Source organism: Muscardinus avellanarius, assembly GCF_963383645.1.
Source record: "Muscardinus avellanarius genome assembly, chromosome: 1".
Taxonomy (NCBI): Eukaryota; Metazoa; Chordata; class Mammalia; order Rodentia; family Gliridae; genus Muscardinus; species Muscardinus avellanarius.
Genome location: NC_137786.1, coordinates 136,575,206 through 136,600,456, shown reverse-complemented (window position 1 = coordinate 136,600,456; position 25,251 = coordinate 136,575,206). Strand labels below are relative to the sequence as shown.

The following is a 25,251-nucleotide window of genomic DNA, read 5'->3' as shown; positions in this document are numbered from 1 at the left end:
TGCAAATGAAAAAAAGAAAAAAGAGATAAAGAGTAATGAATGTAGCCAGGCGTGGTGGCGCACACTTGTAATCCCAGTACTTGGAAGGCTGAGACAGGAGGATTATGCAGGTTCGAAGCCAGCCTCAGTTACTTGAGAGGCTCTCAGCAACTTAGTGAGACCCTGTTTCAAAATAAAAAATAAAAAATAGGCTGAGGGTGTTGCTCAGAGGTAGAATGCCCCTGGGTTCCATCCCCAATACCGGAAAAAAAAAAAAAAAAGAATAATGAATGGGAAATTGGGAAAGAAAATAATTGTTTCAATTCAGAGTGACTAGATAAAGTTCAATTGTTAAATTAGTTATTTGTTTCTGTTAGCAAAGCCTTAAAATACATTTATATAGTCAAAGGGCATAAATAATTTAGTGTGAAGATAGTAGTTTAGTTGTAAAGATATAAAAATATTTAGTAGTAAATAAAAATGTGTTTTAAAAGCCACCACAAACCAGCACATACTAGTGTGTCCAAATAAATATGTAGGTGTTCTTGAATACTGAGGAGATAACAAGATAAATTACTAAATGAAACACTTATCCCAGTATCTGGTACATAATGATTATAGAATTCAGTCTTTCCCATTCCTTGCTCTACTAGTCAGCTTTTGTGTGTCTCACAGCATAAATAAATGGCTTTGTGAGAAGTTCTAGGTTCCATACACATTGGAAGTGTTATTTTAGGGTACAGAGAATGTTTGTAATAAATCATACACATTTCAACAGACTCCTCTTAAGTTAGTAATTTGTTTTAAATATCCATAAGTTTTGCCTCATATTCAGGAAACTTTACTTGATAAAGTGCTGGATTTATGAGTTCATGGTCTCAAATAGGAAGTTTGGGATATGTATCTAGAGAAATCATATTGTAAGGGTTTTAACTTATGATCGTAGTGGTTTACAAAACTAACCAATGTCTCAGTTCTGCTTGTGATATTAAACAGAACCACATTGTTATGACTGCCCCTATAAGACAGTGCTAAATAGTATGCAATAATCATTTTAATATATCAATTGAATGGGTAATAAGTGTTTATTCAGCAAGTTATTACACTGATTAAAACTCATAATCTGCAGTACATCTTTCTTTGTACAGTTGTTCAGAAAACAAACAAAACATAAAAAAGTTTTATGTCCTGAATATATTTTCTCCTCCAAATCAAAAGCTCATTTAACTAAAATATGTTATAGAATAATATAAAAATTCCATAATTGACTTGGAAAGAGTACTTGCTCTATGTTAGATACATTAAACAATGAAGAAGAGATAAATAAGATATAACTGCTACCATGTGCAATTTCCTGACATTCTTTAATTTTTTAAGCCTTTTATGCTCTGATCAATAGATATTTATTGATCATCTATTTCCTGTGGGGACTATTCTAAGATTTAGTGGGGATCTAAAAATGACAAAATCTTTACTTTCAAGATGCTTACATTTTAGTGATGGTGGACAGTGAATGAATGAATGGATACCAGTTGGTTATAAGAAAAACAATAACAACAAAAAATAAATAAAGCAAGAAGGGGGATAAAGAGAAGTGGGCTAATAGGAAAAAATGAGATTTAGATAACATGGCTGGCAAAAACCTCTGTAATAATATAACTTTAAATAAATAGAGTTTAGTGGAGTAGTCTGGCTAGGAATTTAAATTTGGAGACTCAACAGCTCAATGGATTACATAAAATCAACTAGGGAATAGACGTGGGTGGATAACAAAAGAGGCACAGAAACACTGCACCCAGGTACACTTCAACATTTAGAATTTAGAAGTCACGAAGGCCTAGTAAAAGTATCACCAGAGGAAAAGTGGTAGGTCAAAGGATTACAATCTCATTACCTTGTCTAGTTTCAGTAAAGAGCAACCTAAGATTATAAAAATAAATACACAATCCAAATATGCATAGATTGCTCTGGAAGAAATATGTTCAAAGTAGAGAAGAAAATTGCAATTAACTATATAGTAAAATCAGAGTCAAGTTCATAGAGAAAGTAACATTTGAAACAGTTCAAGAAAGCAAAATAGGAAGGAGTTAGCAGAAAGAAAGGTAGCCTTGGTTATCCTCTGTTTAGTCATCTTTTAAATCAACTTTTTAATCAACTTTTCTGAGATTATAATTCCTTTATAGGCCTCTTGAAGAAAAGAGGAATAATATTCCATGAGGGATTAGGAAGTAAGGTATACTCTTTAATGTCTGAGCTGGCTTCACACCACTATAGCATGTGCTTGGGCAACTGGTATACATCCTTTCTGCTTGTCTTGCCTTCACATTGATCAAGTTCATAATTGACTGCTCTGCCTATATTCTGGTAGTCACATACGCAATGTTAACACACAAAGATAACATACTTGACAATTTAGTTTGAGACTTCTTTTCCTCCAGTGACCAATAAAATATCATCAAAGCTCATCAACTATTCTGTGGGTCACATCTTAGCCTTGTCTTCACTTGATATTTTTCTGCCTCTGAACTTCTAAATTCTAATACAAGTTCAATATTTTTTATTCCAAATGCTTTGGACCATAACTATTTCTCATTTCAGTTATTCAGATTTTGGAATATTTTTATAGATTTTACCAGTTCTCATCTCTATTCCAAAATCTGAAATGCTCCAAAATCTGAAATCTTTTTAGTGCATGTTGGCACTCAAAAAGTTTCAGATTTCAGAGCATTTTGGAGTTTATCTTTTTGAACTAGGGATGCTCAATCTGTAGTAATACTCCCCTTCTTATAAGTTTCTAAATCAGCACTGTCAAATAGAAATACATTTGTTTAATTTGATATTTTTGTACTCACATTACAAGCAAAAAGAGTCATTCATTTAAAAATTAAAATTAAGCCTGGCGTGGTGGTGCAACACCTGTAATCCCAGCACTTGGGAAGCTGAGACAGGAGGATTGCAGCTCACAGCCAGCCTCAGCTACTTAGTGAGGCTCTTTGCAATTCAGTGAGACCTTATTTCAAAATAAAATATTAAAAATGGAGCTGGGGATATAGCTTGAAGGTAGAATGCCCCTGGGTTCCATCCCCAGTACCGCAATAAATAAATAAATAAATAAATAAATAAATAAATAAATAAATAAATAAAATTTAAAATAAAATAAAATTTTAAATAATTCATTTAAAAATTAAGCTTAACAACTTAAATTTCTTCAATCAACATATCAAAAATCACTTCAAAATGTAATATATAGAAATTAGCAATGAGATATTACCTTTTACTGTATACGGTTTTCAAAATCCAGTGTGTATTTTACATTTATAGTATATTACAACACAGATGTTAAAACTATTTACAGCCAAAGTGAAAAACAGTTTTAGTAAAAAAAAGTATTTTATATGGTGCAGAGTATGGGACTTGTCCTTGTCCAAAAGAAGGTTTAACCTTCCCTTCACATCTGCAAGGTAATCTTTGTGCTCTGTTTGCCTAGGAACTTTAGGTAATACCAAAACGGATAGCAGCAGTATGATTTAGGGACGGATGTGCCAGACCCATATTGTTTTAAGGTAGAGGTTGACTACAGTGTGATTTAGTCTATTAGCTTTAGGTCATCATTATCAGTTGCCTTAAGCACAGAATCAACCCTATAAATAGTCAATGAACAAATGACTCAGGACTATGTAAAGTAAAAATGCTGGCCAGGCGTGGTGGTGGTGGTGGTGGTGTACCTTGTAATCCCGGTACTTGGGAGCTGAGGCAGTAGGATGCAGGTTCAGCTTCAGTTACTTAGGCCCTCTGCAACTTAATGAGATCTTATTTTAAAATAAAGAATAAAAAATAAGGCTGGGGGTATATCTAGGATGTAAAATGCCCCTGGATTCAACCCCTAGTACTAAAAACAAACAAACAAACAAACAAAAATGGTGAGCACAAAGCTTACCGAGACAATATTCTTTGCATATTGTGAACACATCAATACTAGGAAAATAACACATTCTGTCTCCAAAGGGAGAGGAAAATTGAAAGCTCTACATTTGAGGTTTATTCTGGACCTTGAGTTTCTTCCCTTGGTTAATTTTAATCTCTATCTTTTCCCCGTAATAAACCAAAACTGTGCGTGTACAGATTTCAGGGAGTTCTATGAGTCGTTTTAGCAATTCATCATATCTGAGAGTGGTTTGGGGAAATTCTGAATTTGCAATTGATGCCAGAGTGAGGGTGATCTCAGACTGTGCTCTTTAACTCTGTGCTGATTAACTCTTGCAGCTGGTCTAAAATTCTTACAGAGTGCCTTAGTTTCCAAAGTTAAACATAAATTAAATTCAAAATTCAGTTCCTCAGTTGCACTAGCTAATTTCAAATGTGCAATAGCAGCATATGTCCAATGACTACCATATCAGGCAATGGAGCTTTATATTTTACCCCTCTTGGCTCTCTTATGCCCAATATATTTGTTTTTCAATTTCATCAAGACCTCTAGATTTTAAGATCCAATGTAAGATCATTCATCCTGGTATACTTGTATTCTTTTTTTTTTTTTTTTTTTTTTTTGGTGGTACTGGGGATGGAACCCCTTCTACCTCCGGGCTACACTGTCAGACCATTTTATATTTTTATTTAGAAACAGGGTCTCTTAAGCCAGCGATGGGCTTCAAACCTGTGTGATCCTCCTATCTCTGCCTCCCAAGCATGGAGATTACAAGCGTGCACCACCACGCCCGGCTTGGTATACTTGTATTCTATGCCCCACTTAAGCCTAATCACAATAGCCGAAGCATTAATTACATTATTGCATGTGGGCTCAATGTCTTATAAACCTCAAACACTAGGTCAGTCTAATAGTCTGCCTTATTCCATTTATACATAGTAGCTGAGAACTGCTGGGGGGGGGGGAGTCACTCAATCCTGTATAACAAAATAATAAGCTCATGGTTCCTATCCTTAGGGCCTTTAATCAACTCTTAGTTTTTTTTTTTTAATCACTCCCCCTACTCCCATAGCAGCTAATTTCACTTTATTCATCCGAACCCGAATCTAGGTCCCTACCCTTTCACCCTTAACTGCACATTTTAGATAATATATTATAGCACATCTGGGTACTGATACACTTCTCTCTACTTTGGGGGGCTTATTATTATTTGCTTGTTAATTTATTTCATGACTGGTTGGATTTCTTCCATGAGGTTTATTCCTCCATACACACAATGTTTTCAGATATTACTCTCACAAGAGAGGAAGCTTTGCTATGCCCACAGTTACCCTGGGATCTCAGTGGTTTTGGTAGAATTCTCTTCCCCTCTTTCCCTGACCAAACCCAGCTATTAAATTCTACTAATTGCTAGTTGATTGCTTTATTGTTAAGTAATGCCTTGGAGATGAGTATTTTACTTTTATTTTGTTTCCAGGAAAGCCTTTTCCAAATGTCTTATTACCTGGTTTTCTACTATAAAATAGGTGGACAGTTTACCTGTGTCGCAGTGTTGTGAATTTCCTTGTAAAAGCCTTTTACCACAACCTCTACTGTTCTTGAGAGTGTAGTCTGCCTACAGAACTTCTTCACTCTCACTCACAAATGAAGACAGTCCCTCTCCCCAGGCAAAATATCTGAGTCAGGCCTCTGGAGCTGAGGGTAGGAATAGTGGCAAACCTTTCTGTGAGAAATACTCCCTATCTAGGAGCTAAGAGCCCAGGGAAAAGAGCAGGGGTCAGCAGCCTGAGGTCCTCTCAGTTTGCCTCTTTTGGAGTGGAACCATGGCCTTATGACCCTACGCAAGAGTGATCTGGGTCCCAGTATTCTCAGTATGCTACAGTCAAATTCTACACATGTGTGTGAACAGAAGAAGGGAGATCCCACCTCTTGACTGCACTCCCCTACAACTTATCCTCAGCAAAAGATTACTAGGCAAAGGACAAATGCCAATGTCCTGCTCCTCCTGGGAAGAAAGCCGCCTGTTCAGGTGCTGGTAGAAACTTGGCTTCAGAAGTCTGTATCAGAAGTTTACCTCCATCTCACTGAGCCAGTAAGTGGGCAAACATTTACATTACAGCAAATGTAAAAACATTACATTTTAAACCAAGGTCTCATAAATGTTCATTAGCAAATGGTTCTGTATGTACTTTTTGTCTTTTGGATCACTTTCATAAACTTCAAAATGGTTCGTTTTCTTTTCTTTTGTTTTTTAAATAGTTTTTATCAGTTTCACTGGCAGCTGATCCACAGAGCTCCTGATGCAGCCATGCCAGAAGCTGACCTCCCATTTGTAGTTTAAAGTGAAGGTAGTAAGAGGAACCATGCTCTAGGGCTCTATGCTTGTTGACTCATTTCATTTTCACAACTATCAGGCAAAGACAGACTTTGCCTTTTATAGACTATGTCCTAGAATCATTTGGTTAACTTGCTCCAAGTAAAGGAGCAAACAGGTGGCAGAGAACTGACTCAAACCTAGGTATAACTACCTCTACTTTCTTGACTAAGCTCCTCCCCTTACCTTAATACAGATACTTTTTAAAAATCATGAGACAGTTCCTGAGTACTTTCAATGATTTCCTTTAGGTAAGACACCATTTTCTTTCTCATCTGCATATTTTACTATAAGTAATAATATTACTAACATATTTTGCTCTTACATAATTACATCTGTATTATGTAGGGTGCTATGCATTTTTTATTAAAAAGTAATAATATTATCAAAAGCATATTCTGTTTACTCAACCCTTAGCTCTATTCCTATTAAGAGTCCATGACCAGAGTACTGTAACCTTTCCTGTACATTAAAAAAAAAAAACGCTGTCCTAAAGAACAGGGTAGACCTGATTCTTGGGCTTGATTCTTAAATTATTATGAACATTAAGATGCCACAGTCTCTTTGATTCCAAGATTACCATTACTTTTCTATCGGTAAATGACTTTCTATAAGATAAAACAGTCAATAGCTCACGGATTTGAGAGATGTTTTGCTTTTGTCTTGAACAACATTTGTAAAAAGGCGTCTGGATAACAAAAGCTGTCCCTGTGTTCATGTCCACTGGCCATCTGAATAAGGGTGGCATCATGGTAACAAGTGCCCAGCATGCCAGCCACAGTGTACTGATTAGCAACAGCACTGCTGTTTCTCTTTCTCTAGTTTCTGGCAAGTTTCTGTGTTCTAGTTCATAGGCTTCCTTATAAAACATCCTCTGGAAGGACTCCTGTGGTCTCACAAGTTCAATCATCTGCCATCTTTGCTGCAGCTCTAACCTGTACAGAGTTTGCCATTTTAGTACTCAGGCTGATTCCATGTCCATATTCTACCAGGCTGCTTCATGGAGGAGCTACAGTGTGTTTATATTGAGTCAGCATCTCCACAGCACAGGATTGGCATATATATATATATATATATATATATATATATATATATATATATATATATATATATATATATTCTTCAAGATCTTCAAATTTTTTAATGAATTGCTTTCTTTGAAATAAAGTATCCCATCCAACACTATACTTTGGTTATAAATTTCATTTCATCACCATTAGTCTTAGCATTACATAAACAAATCTATAAAGCTTATTAAAGATAAAATTTAGAAATATGTGGTCTTCTTTTAAAAAGACTAGCACTTATCCTGAAAATCCTTAAAACACACACAAAAAATAAGACTGCTGGGCTCAGTTCAAAACATACACACAATATTCCATGTAGCCATAACAACCCTATCATTAATAAGAAAGTTCTACTTTAAAAGTAACTCCATACTTTTAAATATATTTAAATAAAAGTATTCATAATTATAAAATTGAAAACAAACCTAAAAAATAAAGAAATTAGATAAACCTAAAATATATAAAAAGAGATCTTTATTGTTACTTGCCATAAGGGGGAAAAAAAGAGACATAAATTTAGATTTAAAGTTTACCCTTTAACCCCATTTGTCTCTATTAATGCTACCAAAGGCAAAAACTCCAAATCACAAGAAGTATTAAGGGAAACGATGAATATGGGGTATGGGATAGAGCTGCATGCTATAGAAACATTTGAGAAATGCATTAGGGTGAGGCTCTGCTCCAAGTGGCACTTTTTCACACAACATTGGCCTGTGTACTTGTGGCTTGTGGGCATTCTGTCACGTGGTAACCTCAGTTAGAACCTGGCAACTGGAAAGACTTTTAGTTACATGATCAGAGAGAAAGCTTGTTTTTGGAGATCTTTAATCTCAATGGCCAATAAACTGATTGAAATAAAACATTTCTGCTAGGAAAACAAAGATGTCACAGGGATATTACTAGGTTGAATAAAAAAATTAAAATTATTTTATTGGTAGAAAATAACAATTCTGAAGGGTGGCACCAAGTGACAGTTGCTCACAATGACAAAAGTATTTAGGGGCTATTTTAGGTTTGCCATGATGGTCTTAGGAGCTCTTTAAAGAATGCAATAAATTAGCCAGGCATGGTGGTACATGCCTGTAATCCTAGCAGCACTCGGGAGGCTGAGACCCAAGGATTGTGGAGGGCTGACAAACTCAGCTGCTTAGGCCATATTCAACTCAGTGAGACCCTGTTTCAGTAATAAAAAGACTAAAAAATAGGGCTGAGGGGTAGCTTGGAGGTACAATGCCCCTGGATTCTGTCCCCAGTACCTCAAAAAAAAAAAAATAAAAGAATGCAATAAATGTACTTACCAAATATCTCCCCTCCGCTAGCATACTCTGTCACCAGATAAATCATCCGTTCTGTCTCCATCACCTGGTGCAAAGGAGGAAAGTGATGGTGACACAATGACAGGCTGATGCCATAGGAAGAGAACTAACACCACCACGTCAGTCATTTGAAATATTCACAAACGTACCACTGCTTAAAGGAAATTCAAAATGTTTGGTGGGGGGCAGATATAAATGTTAATAAGAAGAAGGGAATAGTCCTTCAAGTTCTTCAAAGAAGGAAACATGCTACTTGACACAGTCCTTTCATAGTTCCATGAGGTCTCTTGCAGCCTGTTAAGCTCCATGAAACTGGGAAGCAAGAAGCTGCTAAGAACTTAAAAAGCTCACATTTAGCACCAATCACCTGAAGTTCAAAAATATCTCTCCCTAAAACCAACCGAAATAAAAAAATGTCTTCAGGGAAAATAATGGGAGCACTTAAGAACTGCACAGAAAGCATATAGGACTTTCTTTTTCAATGCAAACGATGATTTTCCTTTCTATTGTTCATTTATTTAAAAAAGGGAAAACAAAATACCAACCTTTTAAATAACAACCTTTTTCTATTTTGCTATGAAATATTGTTGTAGTACACTGTCGCTTCTTTCTTTTTACATCAAACACTTTTTAAAAAGTAAACCACATGAGTATACATTTATACATTATAACATTTTAAATACCTAGTATATAACAAGACCAAAAGTTTTCCTTTTTCCAACTCCTTCCATTTTACTCCCCCAGAGAATCACTGTTAATAATTTATCATATACCCTCTGAGAGCAGTGATGTACAATAAGAATATGATATGAGCTATATCAGTTTAACTTTACTGGTAGCCATATCTAAGTAGTCAAAGGGGGAAAATAATCTGCTTACTTAACCCTAATATATCCAAAATATTATAACTTGAATGCTCTTAAAAATTGTAAGTTGCTTCAGTTTTTACATTTTAATTGCAATTAAATGAAATTTAAAACTGAGTTCCTCAGCCTCTCTGGTCATATTTTAACATTTAAATAGTGACATGTGGCTAGCAGTTACCATATTGGACAATATACAGTTCTAGACTTTTACTTTACAGTTAATTAAATTATTTCCCAGTTACTTTCTTTTGTATCTTTATACAATCCCATATGTGTACAGTATTGCAGTATACAGCTCTTTTCTTTTTAATGGCTTTATATTACTTCATTATATGAGTAAATTTTAATTTGACTTTAAAATCTAAAACCTGTGTTGTCTTTTTAATCATTTTTCCCTTTAATAAACTCTACATATTGTTGATGTAGGCTCACTGTTATATGTTCTGAGCTCTTTCTATATGTTGATTTATATAACAAAAAGTGAGTGCTCTAAATATATGAAGGTGTTTAGAAAAAAATTTAAAAATTAATTGTTACATTATATATTTCCCTTGCATTCCCAGGCCTTTTTATTAACTACAAATGTTCTTTTATTATTAGATTTTTCACAAGTTCAAAAACCACTGTTTCCTGTAGAGCTACCTACATTTGTTTGTTCTATAACCTGAAGAGACTGACCTGAAAACCGCCTCGATCCCATATGCAGACATTGTGCCAGCCATTCACCTTGGCAACTAGAATTGCCCAGTAACAATACTAGCTGCCCAGAAAGCAAAAGGAAGGTTAAAAGAAGGCACTGTTCAGAGACAGGGCTACAAGAAGAAAATTAGTGCAATCTTGGCTAAGATAGGTAACTCGTAAAATTTTAGTTATAAGGTTCACATCTACAAGTTAATGTTTTGAGAAAGGCCAGCCTAAGCCCCACAATTACTTTGTGATCATTTATTTTAAAAGATGAGGTCTAGAATTTAGCTGAGGTTAAGATACCTGTAAGCTCACAGTATAGCTCTTCAGGAGACACACGGAAGCTATTGAAAGTTTGTTTCTTGGGCTGAACATAGGTGTTATTCACAATATTATAGTCTTATATATTTCAACAGGTCTGTTCCTGCTGACCTAATTCATTTCATCATGTGAGCAGCTGATAAGAAATAAGAGCTCTGAAGCTGTAGCCTTAACTGTACACACGGTCATGACATGATTTCTTTTCCATAAAATTACAAGCTATGCAAGCTCACCCCTCTGTGTCATGAGCATGCTTTCTCTAGTCTTACACATGGTTCTATGTCCGGGTCAGAAACCATTCACTGTGAAGCAATAGCAGCAAACAAACTGAGTGGGTGGTCACTTCCTTCAGCACTCAAGAGATGACTGTTCTGGTGGAAAGCGGTGAGCAGAGCTCCTTGCTGCCAACACACTGCAATTTGAGAAGCACCCTAAAGCCCCACCTCTCCCAAAATATCTCTTCCACCAGCCTGCTAAGGCATGGTCCTCCCCTCCTATCCGACTTGAAATTTTAACCATCAGTTTACTGCTTTTGCAATATATCCAGAAAACCATTTCCATGATGGTATGAAACATGTTTCTTAGGAATGTTAAGAAAACTAAAACAGAAATCTCTTCCATTACATAGAATAATATATAATCTATCTGTGAATTATTAAAGTAATTAAATGTTACCTCCGAGAACTAAAACCAGGATTTTATTAGAATGGAAAAGAGGTAGGGGTGTGTGTGTGTGTGTGTGTGTGTGTGTGTGTGAGAGAGAGAGAGAGAGAGAGAGAGAGAGAGAGCGAGAGCGCGCGAGAGCGTGCGCGCGAGCGCGCTATTCTTCCAACCCATGAGGTAGGTTTTGATTGATGAAAGAATCCATACTTAAAATATCATTTGCTATGACAATTCGACAATTCATATCATCATATAAATAAATATTTAAATAATCTTCCAAGAAAATAACATCATATTCATCTCCAGCTTTTCATCTCTCAAAATTCTCTGTTCCTTTTGAGTGTCCCATCCTGTTTTAGAACTCAGATCTAAATAAAAAAAGTAAGTAATGTTTTTGTGCAATTCTTGCAGAGAAAAGCACTGTTTTAAAGAACAAATTAAGAAGATTCACTTGGGTACGGCAGATCTTAGTAAATAGCCAGGGGAAACATGAGACTATTAAATATTGTGTAAGGACATAGAAGGAAAGGGAAGATATTAGGATGAACATGTGAACATAGAAACAAAAAACATTTTGGATGTCCTTTCACCCATACACATTTTCTCCAGAGGCAGCCTTTGAAACAATAGACAGTTCTGTGTTCTCTGCAACCATGCACTGCACCATTAGACATCCTACCTGGTAGAGCCTGATGATATGGGGGTGGCAAAGCATCTTCATAATCTGAACTTCACGAAAAATCTTCTTTAAGTTTTCTTCATCCAGCTGTGTTTTATCTATGATCTTGATAGCAACCTGACAAGAGAGGAAGAAAATTAACTCTGATGTATCATAAAAAGCAGTTTGTTCAGGAAAATTGAAGCCATTTAAAACATTGTATTCTACAAAATACAACGTGCCAGTATTTCGTTTTCAGAATGTCAATGAGGAAAATGAATTTGCTCTTTAAAAAAACAACCAGGAAATGGAATCATTGCAAGTTTGCCTCAAAAGAAAAGACTCCAAAAGCTGGTGGGTCTTCTGACATTTTAAAAACTGCTTATACAGTAAAACCCCAGGATGAACTATTTCATTACTCCATAGATGTGGTTACAGTCTGGGTCAAATCATGCTGAAGAGTGGTATGGAGGGTCTACTGTTCAGAAGCTTATTGATCGGTACGTGTTTTAGTAACATTCCACCAGAACGTTTGCAGGGGCTTTCCACACCTCCTTAGGTGCTTGTGTAAGTCAGCAGCAGTGGTGGGGGTGGTGACTATACTGAATGTGTACTATGTGCAAGCCATAATTTTTAGTGCTTTACAGAACTAACTCTTTTAAAATTAACACCCATGTTATTATAAATGTTGTTTTATTAATACAGAATCTGAGGCACCCAGAGAGTAAGTAATTATCCCAAGATTAAGTCATTAATTTACAGCCAATATGTGGCAGATGCCAATAGCTTGGCTTTAAAGTTCATAACAATAATATTATAATAATCCAAAGATCTTTCTGTATCACACACACACTGTTTCAGCACAAAACACATCTTTCCATTTGACCAACCATTTTAAAGACAATCAGAAGAACATATATCCTTTTTTTTTTTTGTATTGGAGGTTGAGCCCAGAAACATTCTACCTCTGAGCTATATCCCCAGCCCTATTTTACTTTTTATTTGAAAGAGGGTTTCACTAAGTTGCTGAGGCTGGTCTTGAAACTATGATCCTCCTGTCTCAGCCTCCCAAGTACTAGGATTATAGGCATGTCTCACCATGCCCAGTTAGATGTACATATATCTTAAAGCAGAGCAAAAAACAAGGACTTTGTTTTAATCTACTAAATTTAAACTTTTACATCATTCTCACTGAATACTCAAAACACTTGTTTTAACCCCTAATTATAAAATGTTATTTAAAGGGATGCTTAGAATTAACTAAGATAATGCATACACTCTGCTTTAATATAATGTCTGACATGTGTTAAACATGCAATACAGTAGTGCCCCCCCCCCATCCACAGTTTCACTCTTTTCAGTTTCAGTTATCCTCAGCCAACTACGGTCTAAAAGTATTAAATGGAAAAATTCAGGAATAAGCACCTTTAAGTTGCACACCATTCTGAACAGCATGATGAAATCTTGTACCATGCTGCTGCTGACATGAGTCATCCCTTTGCTCAGCATGTCTAAACTGTATATGCTACCCTCTCACCAGTCATTTAATAGCAAACTCAGTTATCAGATCAACTGTCACGTTACTGCAGTGCTTGTATTCAAGTTGCCCTTATCTTACTTACTAATAATGGCCCTGAAGCACAAAGGCAGTGATGCCAGCAATTTGGATATGCCAAAGAGAAGCCACAAGGCACTTCCTTTACATGGGAAGGTGAAAGTTCTCATCTTAATAGGAAAAGAAATTGTATGCTGAAGTTGCTAAGATATGTAGCATGGATTTTGAGAGACATTTACATAAACTTTATTACAGTATATTATTATAATTGTTTGATTTTTACTATTATAGTCAACTGCTTACTATGCCAAATTTATGAATTAATCTTTTTACAGATGTGTATATATAGAAAAATATGGTATGTATAGAGTTTGGTACTATCTACTGTTTCAGGCCTTGGAATGTCTCACACATGGGTAAGGACGGGGCCTGTTGTGTACATTAATTACAGGTACTGATATTGTTATTTCCGTTTTTTTCCTCTGGAATCAAGCCTTAAAACTTAGATATTCTTTTGTATGAACTAGCTTTGCTTCACTAAGCAACATAATACTAGATCCAAAATACACTGATTCCTTATTCAAGCAGCAAGTCGGGAGGCCAAAAGGCAAAATAGCTACCAATTTGTGGGCAACATTCAAAACCAAGTGACTGCTGCCAGCTGATGTGGGAACAGAACATGGAAGGAACAGAACGGGGGGGTGGGGAGGGAGATGCATTCCATTCAGGAAAGTCATACTAAGCCATAAGATAGGCCCTTTGCAGGCCTTGGCCCTGAGAGCTGTGCCAGAGTGGACACCTTCACAGCAGGCCAGGCTCCGCTGCTATCTTTACTATAGCTATAACACCCTGAGAAGGACACTTAATGCTACTTGGAAATTGCACAACTGCTTGACAGGATTACTTAATGGAGAAGGTGACTTCCTGAAGCTCAGCTCCTACATTAGCTATAAACTGGAAATGTAGGTTTTTCTAAACAGCAGAAAAATATCGATGAAACAGAAAGTACTAAGTCAGAGAACAAGGGGCTAATATGCAGGTATGATTATTTTTAGAACAGAATAAGAAGCAAGAATTTTCACAACTACAAATTTTTGGAGGCTATATAGTGAAGTTTTTCTTTTATCTTAAATTCCATATCAGTTGCTTGAAAAATTAAATGTATCTATAGCAAAAGTAAATCAGTAGTAGGTAAATAAAGACAAACTCTCAAGGAATATGTTTTTAGTTTGGAGCTGAGAATCTATGACTCACATAATTATAATTACACATAAAAATAGATTAAGAATGAAATTTCCAACATTATCAAAAGATCATTTATTTCCTAAGTTATCCTGTTCCACATAGTTCTTTTATTTTGCAGAAAAACATGATTCTGTAAATTGATACTCCCAACATTAATTAAACATGGCCTTATATCAGATACGTTGCTTAATAGACTATAAAAGTCCTTAAGAATTTACCTCTTTAAGACACTTCCCTTCAACAAACTCTTCTTTTTAAAACAACAAATAATTTTTAAAAAGTAAATAAATTCAGATCATGCCAAAGCCATAATTCTTTATTATCCATTCTAGAGGGGAATGTAGCTATTTCCCCTTCTAGTTCTCACTTCTAAAAACCATAGTTCCTTTACTTGCACTTCACTTTTGCAAACACAGCAATGCTCACAGGGAGTACAACTGAAGAAAAAATAAACAAAACAAATAAAATGTAATTTACATATACTGACACCACATTCAGAGGCAAGATTAAGTGACAGGATAAGAACCAATGAACAGGGGAAAATTTAGCATCAGGATGAAAACAAACCACCCTTTCTCCTCATCATTTCCCATTAAAAAAAAAAAGAAAGAAAGAAACCCAAAACAGGATTTTAGGAAAATGGAATGAAAAATGTATAGTTTTGAAAAAGGAAAGGTAAATCCAGAAGAGCTAAATTTCTTCTAAAATTTTTTAGTTTTTCTTTTGGGGGGGAAAGGTAAATCCAGAAGAGCTAAATTCTTCTAAAAAGGAGAGGCTTTTTAAAGAAACTGGTATGCAGGTGTATGTATAAGAAACTCACAGAATATAGTAAACAGACTGCATGTATACTTTTAAGTAAAAAAGAATAAACATCAGAGTGTAGAGAAAGTCTATTTTTTCAGTATTCTTTCATGGAAAGAAACTTTACTTCTCATTAAAATGCCTTAGAATTTAGATAGATGAATATTCAGCCACTGTGAATTTTTTCCACTGAATCTACATTTTTATATTAACTTCTATAACAAAATTTTTGTTCTCTAGCTCTATAACAAAGTTTATCTATGCTAGATTGTCCACGGCTTAGATCTAAATTACATTATGGTCTAGATCTGTTTTGGGTTTTTTTTGTTTTTTTGGTGGTACTGGGGGTGGAACCCAGGGGCTTTCTACCTCCGGGCTATACTCCCAGACCCATTTTATATTTTATTTGGAAACAGGGTCTCACTAAGTTGCTGATAGCCTCACTAAGTAGCTGAGGCTGGCTTCGAACCTGCACGATCCTCCTATCTCAGCCTCCCAAGCGTGCGCCACCAGGCCCAGCTATGGTCTAGATCTATAAATGTAATAGTCACCAGCCACATGTGACTACTAAGGATGTAAAATATATACCAGATTTACAAACTCAGTACTAAAAGAAAATGCAAACTATCTTACTCACAAATTTTTATATTGGTTACATGTGAAAACGATATTATTTTGTACACTGAGATAAATAAAATATGTTATTAAAAACTGATTTAGCCGGGTGTGGTGGCACACGCTCATAATCCCTGCACTAGTGAGGCAGAGACAGGAGGATTGCACTGGTTCGGAGCCAGCCTTGCTGGCTTAAGAGACCCTGTTTCCAAATAAAAAATATATATATATATAAAATAGGTCTGGAAGTGTAGCCCGGAAGTGGAAGGGCTTCCAGGAACCCCAGTACCACCAAAAACAACAACAACTGATTTAGCCTAGTGCATGCCTGTAATCCCAGTACTTGGGAGGCCAAGACAGGAGGATTGCATCTTTGAGGGAAGCATGCATAATTTAGTGAGACTGTTTCAAAAGAAAAACAGAAAAAAGGGGTAGGGGAATAATTCAGCAGTAGAATCTCCCTGGGTTCGATCACCAGTACTACACACATACAAACTAATTTTGTCTATTTCTTTTTACATTAAAAAAATAATAAATAGAAGATGGCGACAGAGAAAAGCGGGGCTTGCGAGCCCCGCTAACAACCAATCCCTATTACTACAAAATCAGCACCTTTCATAGTCAGAAAACACCATAAGTAGAGAAACAAAAATTGTAATTACAAGGGACAGAGAAAAAGAGGGCTGGAAAACGAGACACAGAAAGAAACCAGATCGCAGTGCTGCGGCGCAGAGCGGCGGGCGCCATTCTCCCTTGCTGCACCAGACCCCAGAGAGGAGGGGAACTCAGAACGGAGCTTGGAGCCACAGAGGAGACACGCCGGCCTCACGGCCGAGGACGCAGCAGCAGCGTCTTACTGCCGGCGGCAGCGGCGAATTCACAGAATGGCACCACACTAACGCACTCAACAGCCCACCAGGCCCAGAGAGGAGCAGCGGACAGCGAGCCAAGGTGAGCCGCTGTGGAACAGCCAGGCGGGATTCGACATATTTTTCGGCGCAGGGAGCATCTAAAGCTCCCAGTGGCTGGGCTCAGCAAACCCTGCAGAAACTCAGAGTGGAGCGCAAAACCAGAGAAGAAATACGCCAGCGTCATGGCCGAGGGTGTGGCAGCAGCGCCATATTGTCGCCGGCGGCAGCAGCATCAAATTCACCAAGTCCACTACAGCTTCATAGGCGCACTCAACAACAGTGAGTCAAATTGCAGCCCCTAGAGAAGAAATCCCAGTAGAGCACCCCCAGGGACTTGACCCAGTGGGGGAGTGGTGGTAGCAGAGATATCACACCATAGGAGAACGCCCAACCTGGAACCCCCCATAGTCTAAAGCAGCCTCTATTGACTCCGTGGGTCTGAGACTTTGCGATACAACCCAGCAAAGGAGTAGTTGTGACTGGGAAACCACAGACTCGAGATTCAGAGCACCTTAAGTGAAGTCGTAGTGACCCAAGGGAAGAACCGAGAGAAGGCACAAACTTCCGAAATCATGGGAAAGAGGAATAACACTGGAGCAAGGAATGCCCACAACCCCACAACATCAGAACCCGATAAAACAGAAAATCAGAGATTTCTAGATGATCAAATCAGGAAAATAACTGTAGAAATTATAATAGAGGTGTTTCGAAAAGAACTCAGAGAGAGCCAAAAAGAGATAAAGGATGCAATTAATGAAGTAAAGGCCTCAATTCAAAGTACAAACAACCGATTAGACCACATGAAGAATAGAATCTTGCTCTTAGAAGATGATCATTCCAAAAATGAACGCATAGTTTCTAATCTAGGAAAAAATATCCGACAGCAGGAATCTGACACTGAAGAAATATGGGCCCATTTTAAGGGAGCTAACCTAAGAATAATTGGAATAGAGGAGGGAAAAGAAAGTGAAACCAAAGGGATCAACAATCTCTTCAAGGAAGTAATAGCAGAACATTTTCCAAACATAGAGCAAGAGGTTGATACACAGATCCAGGAAACTTATAGAACTCCCTTTAGACAGGATCGGAGAAGAGGATCCCCACGCCACAGAATTGTCAAAATGACCAATGTGGAAGCCAAGCAGAGAATCTTAAAGGCAACAAAAACAAGGGGCCAAGTGACATTCAGAGGCAAAACAATTAAAATCACTCCAGACTTCTCAAACCAAGTCATGAGATCCAGAAGGGCTTGGAGTAACATATTCCAAACTCTGAAAGAAAACAACTTCCAGCCAAAAATTTCCTACCCAGCAAAAATTTCTATCAAATTAGATGGGGAAATAAGAAGCTTTCAGGACAAACAGAAACTGAAGGAATTTATGTCTTCAAATCCAGCGCTAGAGAAAATACTCAAAGAGATTAACTACAAAGAAGAAATAGGTAACACACACCAGAACCAGAGAAACAAGATTTTCCATCCAACAGACAACTAAGATTGGTTATCTGTGGAGATTCATTATTTATGTTAGTCTTTTACCTATCTCTAAATTGTATTGTTTTCTTTTATTGTTGCTAATTTTTAGGATTTCTAGTTGGAATATTAATATACCTTCAGATATAGCATTTGGAAATATTTTATCCCATTCTATTAGTAACTTTTAACTCTGTTTACATTGTCTTTGGATATACAATTTTTTTTTTTATTTTTTAGGGAGTTTGTTTACCGTTCTGTTGCCTGTGCCATTGAAATCATATCCAAGAAATCATTGCCAATTTCAACGTTGTGAGGTTTAATGACCCAGATTTTCTTCTAAAAGTTTAGAGTCTTAAGATTTATATTTAGGTCTTTTATCTATTTTGAGTTAATATTTGTATATGGGATTAGGTAAGGGTCCAACTTTATTCTTTTCCATGTAATTATTATTTTTCAACAATATTTAGTTAAAAGATTATTATTTCCTCCACCAAATGTTCGTGGAAACCTTGTCAAAAATAACTTGACAATATAGGGAAGAATTTATCTCTAGGCTTTTATTTAACTCCAATGGTTTATATATCTGCCTTTAGAACAGTACTATACTGTTTCAATTATTGTAGCTTTATATGGTTTGAAATCAGAAAATGTACATCTTCTAGCTTTGTTCTTTTTCAAGATCGTTTTGGGTATCTAGAGTCCATATTCCACATTAGGATAGATTTTTTTCTGAAAAATAAATAAATAAATGTATGATAGTTTCACCAAAAAAAGAAAGAAAGAAAATATTCTCTGGTAAGAAAGAAAGTAAAAAGAACTATTGAAATGTTATCTTTAAGTCATCAAAAGCTTGGTATCAGACAAATGAAACTGTTATGTGAGATTATCATTGTTAATTTTGGATAAATTGCTATAATACTAGATGTGAACCACTAAGCCAAGCATGGGAAGGAGGGATGGGTAGGGAATGGGGTGGGGATCGGGTATGGGCTAATTGGGCGATGTGTGCATGTATGTCTACAAAAAGTGTTTTTTTATCCCATTATGATGTATGGATACAGTGCACCAATAAAAAAATAATTTAAAAAATTAATAAAAAAATAAAAATAAAGAAATATAAAAAATAAATAATAAATAAAATGTTTAGTAAATAAGAAAAATAAGCATCTATGAATTTAAAATAAATAAATAAATAAATAAAAGCACGTCCCATTCGTATTAAAAAAAGATAGCAGATCAAATCCACATGAAGAAATAAAATGCACTTCAAGAAATACACAAAAACAAAAACGGTTAAAGACAGTAAAAGAAAAATGGTTACTAAAATTTTTCAATATGCTTACACACACACACACACACACACACACACACACACACACACACACACACCAAACATACAAGTATGCCTCATTCTATTAGCCTGCATTGGTCTAGATAAGGCCTATAAGCTAGATATTTAACCTACCTACCAGTTAACAAAGGCATTCCAGAAGATGATTCTGGAAAAGTTGACTAGACACTGAGAACTGCCAGGTACCCATATCACAAAAGTTGGTCTAAGTTACAAAGAAGTCAATGCTCAACAACTACCTGCCTTGGCAGACTCTCATACAAGATTTCAAAAGCTATATTCTAAGAACTCGATTTAAGTCCACTGAACATGCTTACTGAGCACTAACTGTTTTACTGTACCATGCTGACTGGATGCAGCTCACTAGGTAGCCACGCTGGAGAGGGGTTCTCTGATAGAATGAGGTCCTGTAGCCCTGAAACAGCAGCTATCACACTTTTTGGTTTCAGGTTTCCTTTCAAAAGCAACTGAGGGGAAAAAAGTTATCAGGAGTCTTTAATGAAGTTTTCTTCAGTAGGTAATACACTAACTATATTTACTTTGTTTTTTTTGTTTTGTTTTGTTTTTATTTTATTGGTGCACTGTATTCATACATCATAGTGGGATACAAACTTTTGTAGACATATATGCACACATCGCCCAGTCAGCCCCCACCCGATCACCACCCCATTCTCTCCCCATCCCTCCCTCCCATGCTTGGCTTAGTGGTTGACATCTAGTATTATAGCAATTTATCCAAAATTAACAATGATAATCTCACATAACAGTTTCATTTGTCTGATACCAAGCTTTTGATGACTTAAAGATAACATTTCAATATTTCTTTTTACTTTCTTTCTTACCAGAGAATATTTTTTTTCTATTTTTTTAGGTGAAACTATCATATATTTATATATTTATTTTTCAGATAAAAACTCTATCCTAATATGGAATATGGAATCTAGATACCCAAAACGATCTTGAAAAAGAACAAAGCTAGAAGATATATATTTTCTGATTTCAAACCATATAAAGCTACCATAATTGAAATAGTGTAGTACTGTTCTAAAGGCAGATATATAAACCATTGGAGTTAAATACAAGCCTAGAGCTAAACTCTTCCCTATATTGTCAAGTTATTTTTGACAAGGTTTCCACGAACCTTTGGTGGTGGAAATAATAATCTTTTAACTAGATATTGTTGACACATAATAATTACATGGAAAGGAATAAAGTTGGACCCTTACCTAATCCCATATACAAATATTAATTCAAAATAGATAAAAGACCTAAATATAAATATTAAGACTATAAACTTTTAGGAGAAAATCTGGGTCATAAAACCTCAAATCTTTGAGATTGGCAGTGATTTCTTGGATATGATTTCAATGGCATAGGCAACAGAAGAGTATACAAACTCCCTAAAAAAAAAAAATATTGTATATCCAAAGACAATGTAAACAGAGTTAAAAGTTACTAATAAAATGGGATAAAATATTTCCAAATGCTATATCTGAAGGTATATTAATATTCCAACTAGAAATCCTAAAAATTAACAACAATAAAGGCAAACAATACCATTTAGAGATAGGTAAAAGACTAACATAAGTAATGAATCTCCACAGATAACCAATCTTAGTTGACTGTTGGATGGAAACTCTTGTTTCTCTAGTTCTGGTTTGTGTTACCTATTTCTTCTTTGTAGTTAATCTCTTTGAGTATTTTCTCTAGTGCTGGTTTGGAAGACATAAATTCCTTCAGTTTCTGTTGGTCATGGAAGCTTCTTATTTCTCCATCTAATTTGATAAAAAGTTTTGCTGGGTAGGAAATTTTTGACTGGAAGTTGTTTTCTTTCAGAGTTTGGAATATGTTACTCCAAGCCCTTCTGGATCTCATGACTTAGTTTGGGAAGTCTGGAGTGATTCTAATTGGTTTGCCTCTAAATGTTACTTGGCCCTTTGTTTTTGTTGCCTTTAAGATTCTCTGCTTGGCTTCCACATTGGTCATTTTGACAATTCTGTGGCATGGGGATCCTCTTCTCCGATCCTGTCTAAAGGGAGTTCTAAAAGTTTCCTGGATCTTGTATCAACCTCTTGCTCTATGTTTGGAAAATTTTCTGCTATTACTTCCTTGAAGAGATTGTTGATCCCTTAGGTTTCACTTTCTTTTCCCTCCTCTATTCCAATTATTCTTAGGTTAGCTCTCTTAAAATGGGCCCATATTTCTTCAATATCAGATTCCTGCTGTCAGATATTTTTTCCTAGATTAGAAAATATGTGTTCATTTTTGGAATGATCATCTTCTAAGAGCGAGATTCTGTTCTCCATGTGGTCTAATCGGTTGTTTGTACTTTGAATTGAGGCCTTTACTTCATTAATTGCATCCTTTATCTCTTTTTGGCTCTCTCTGAGTTCTTTTCGAAGCACCTCTATTATTTCTACAGTTATTTTCCTGATTTGATCTTCTAGAAATCTCTGATTTTCTGTTTTATCGGGTTCTGATGTTGTGGGGTTGTGGGCATTCCTTGCTCCAGTGTTATTCCTCTTTCCCATGATTTAGGAAGTTTGTGCCTTCTCTGGGTTCTTCCCTTGGGTCACTATGACTTTACTTAAGGTGTTCTGGATCTCGAGTCAGTAGTATCTCAGACCCCACTACTCCTTTACTGGGTTGTATCACAGAGTCTCCGACCCAGAGAGTTGAGAGAGGCTGCTTTAGACTGTGGTGGGTGCCAGGTTGGGCGTTCTCCTATGGTGTGATATCTCTGCCACCGCCCCTCCCCCACTGGATCAAGTCCCAGTGAGTACAGTACTGGGATTTCTCCTCTGTGGCCCGCAATTTGACTCACTGTTCTTGAGTACGCAGATGTAGCTGTAATGGATTCGGTGAATTCTCTGCTGCTGCCGCCGGTGGCAATATGGCGCCGCTGCTACGCCCTAGGCCGTGAGGCTGACGTATTTCTTCTTGGTTTTGATTTCCACTCTGTATCCATGCGGCGTGTGCTGAGCTCAGCCACTGGGAGCTTTAGATTTTACCTGCAGCGAGAAATCCCGCCTGGCTGTTCTGCAGTAGCTCACCTCAGCTTGCTGTAGCCGTCCGGTGAATTTGCCGCTGCCGCCAGCAGTATGGCGCTGCTGCCACGACCTCGGGCGTGAGGCCGGTGTATCTCCTCTGTGGCTCTGAGCTCTGTTCTCAGTCTGCTTTCTCTCTGGAGCCTGGTGATTTTTTTGTTTCCCTGTGATGGTGTTTTCTGGCTATGAAAGGCGCTGATTTTGTGGTAATGGAGATTGGTTGTTAGCGGGGCTCTTAAGCCCCGCTTTTCTCGGTCGCCATCTTCCCGGAAGTCCCCCTATATTTACTTTGAAACTAAATTAAAATCAGAAATTAAAACACAAGCATACACACTCACACAGTCCCTTCCTTAGCTATCAGAGTAATTACATCATCACACACATTTATTCTCTGGAAATCTCCCTTTTATAAATGTTACCCTGAAAATCAAAGTGATCATCTTAGTTTCTTGGGTTTTTTTTTTTGTTTTGTTTTGTTTTGTTTTTTTGTTTTAGTGGTGGTACTGAAGACTGAACCCAGGGGTATTCTACCTCTGAGCTACACTGCAGTCCATTTTTGAGTTGTTGTTAGTTTTTGTTTTGAAACAGGGTCTTGCTAGGTTGTTGAGAGTTTCCCTAAGTTGCTGAGGCTGGCCTCAAACCTGTAACTCTCCTGTCTCAACCTCCCAAATACTGAGATTACAAGCATGTGCTACTACGCCTGTCTATATTTTAGTATTTTTATAAAAAGATTTTACCTAATGCCCCAGAAAAAGACTCCGAGGAGACTCTGAGGTCAAAGGATCAACCTGAAGAACAACTGCTCTCAAGTATTATTATATTATTATTATATACAGTTAATTAACTTTTCTCCCATCTTTGGGAGAATTGAGAAAATATAGTCACCCCCCCCCCCCGTAGGGCTTATTTCTCTCGCAAGACCATCTTGGGATGTTTGGTTAGTAAAAGAATTTAAATGCCTTTGAAATCAGCCTTGATGAATAAGTTTTTCTTTTAAACTTACCAAAAAAATAGATTTACCATCAGTAAAAGAGGTTTAAAGAAACCCCATACCAACACAAACTACACAAGCTGGGCTCCTTAAGCTAAACCTGCTAGAATAAAATGGCTAAGATGAATAATATACCATGTGGCCAAGGTCAGAAGGTAGGCCTGCCACATCTTGGGAAGAGCCTACCCTCTGCACTGAAACTTTACCATACTTCACTTTTCAATAAATGGTCAAATATAGTATCAGGGACAAAGTAAAGATGTATATTTGGAAAGAACTTGTTGTTATATTCATTTTACACACCCATCACAACTGTTTCTAGAAAATATATGGTTGCTGTCAAGCCTAAGGAATGACCGGGACACAAGAGTACACTAGCTAATTCCAGACAAGAAGACTCAACATGGCCAGGAAAGATAAGGGTCCCCCAGTTTTCAATAACCCCCAAAGGAAAGAGGTAACCATAATTTAAAACATCTAGCATTTTTGGAGTGAGCAGTTGAATTTTATTTTTTTCTGTCCTTCCCTGGGCTGTACTGAATGGTGAGTATAAAATAGCTAAATATGAGTGGAGCATGAAGAATGTACTGAAAGCAGAAATATATAGCATAAAATATGTATTAGTACAAGTAATAAATATGTGCTGTCTGCAAAAAAGGAAAAATTCTGATGATTTCTTGAAATTCAAGGCAGAGAAGGGAAATTTTTAAAGACAAAAAATTTGGTTAAGATTTTAACCATCTCAGAAAGCAGAAGTTCTAGAAATGTCTCTAACATTATAGGCAACTCTTTCAGGCGTGCTGACATTACTAGTCAAGTTAATTGCAGAAGTTTAAGGGAGAGAGGAAAGAGGGCAAGAGAGAGAGGGCAAGAGGGAGGGAGGAAAATAGAGAAGGAAAGAGGGAGAGAAGAAGAAGGGGGGGCAGGGAGAGATGCACACAGTGACTAATTTAGAATGAGATTGATGGCTTAATTTTATGGTTAAGGAGCTGTTTAAAAAAGGATAAAGGATGGCTGGAAGCCCTGACAAAAGTATAAGAGTTTCCTAAAAGTGCTAAAAGAGAACGTAGGGCAAAAAAAGTGATGCTTTGATACTCAAGGGTTTGTTCGTTGTTTGTTTTGGTGCTGCGCATGAAACCCAGGTCCTTACCGCATCTTAAGCCAAGTGCTCTACCACTGAGCTACACCCTCAGCCCAAGAGATGCTTTGAATAGAGAGGGAGGGAGGATTGTGGAGAAAAGCAGCAGAAATGGGCAAGTATCAGAACTAAATTATAAGGAAGTTTAAAGTGGCAAACAAAAAACAGTATCTAAGTGATATAAAGATAAAAATATTTATTGTTCCAGGAATGGTTTAAAATGAAAGAAAAACAAGAAGCTGTTAGCTCAAATTTAAAAAAATTATATCA

General features: G+C 36.7%; 1 protein-coding gene across 3 annotated transcripts in view; it reads right to left on the bottom strand.

Moving 5' to 3' along the window:
- Positions 1-25,251, bottom strand: part of SIK3 (SIK family kinase 3) — a gene marked incomplete at both ends in the record, with an annotated part of 236,833 nt that overhangs the window by 90,095 nt on the left and 121,487 nt on the right. For all 3 annotated transcript variants that reach the window (XM_080719989.1, XM_080719990.1, XM_080719991.1), the window contains 2 exons: positions 8,644-8,707; positions 11,875-11,991. In XM_080719989.1, the coding sequence (XP_080576115.1) occupies positions 8,644-8,707; positions 11,875-11,991 (181 nt within the window). The remainder of the gene's footprint in view (positions 1-8,643; positions 8,708-11,874; positions 11,992-25,251) is intronic.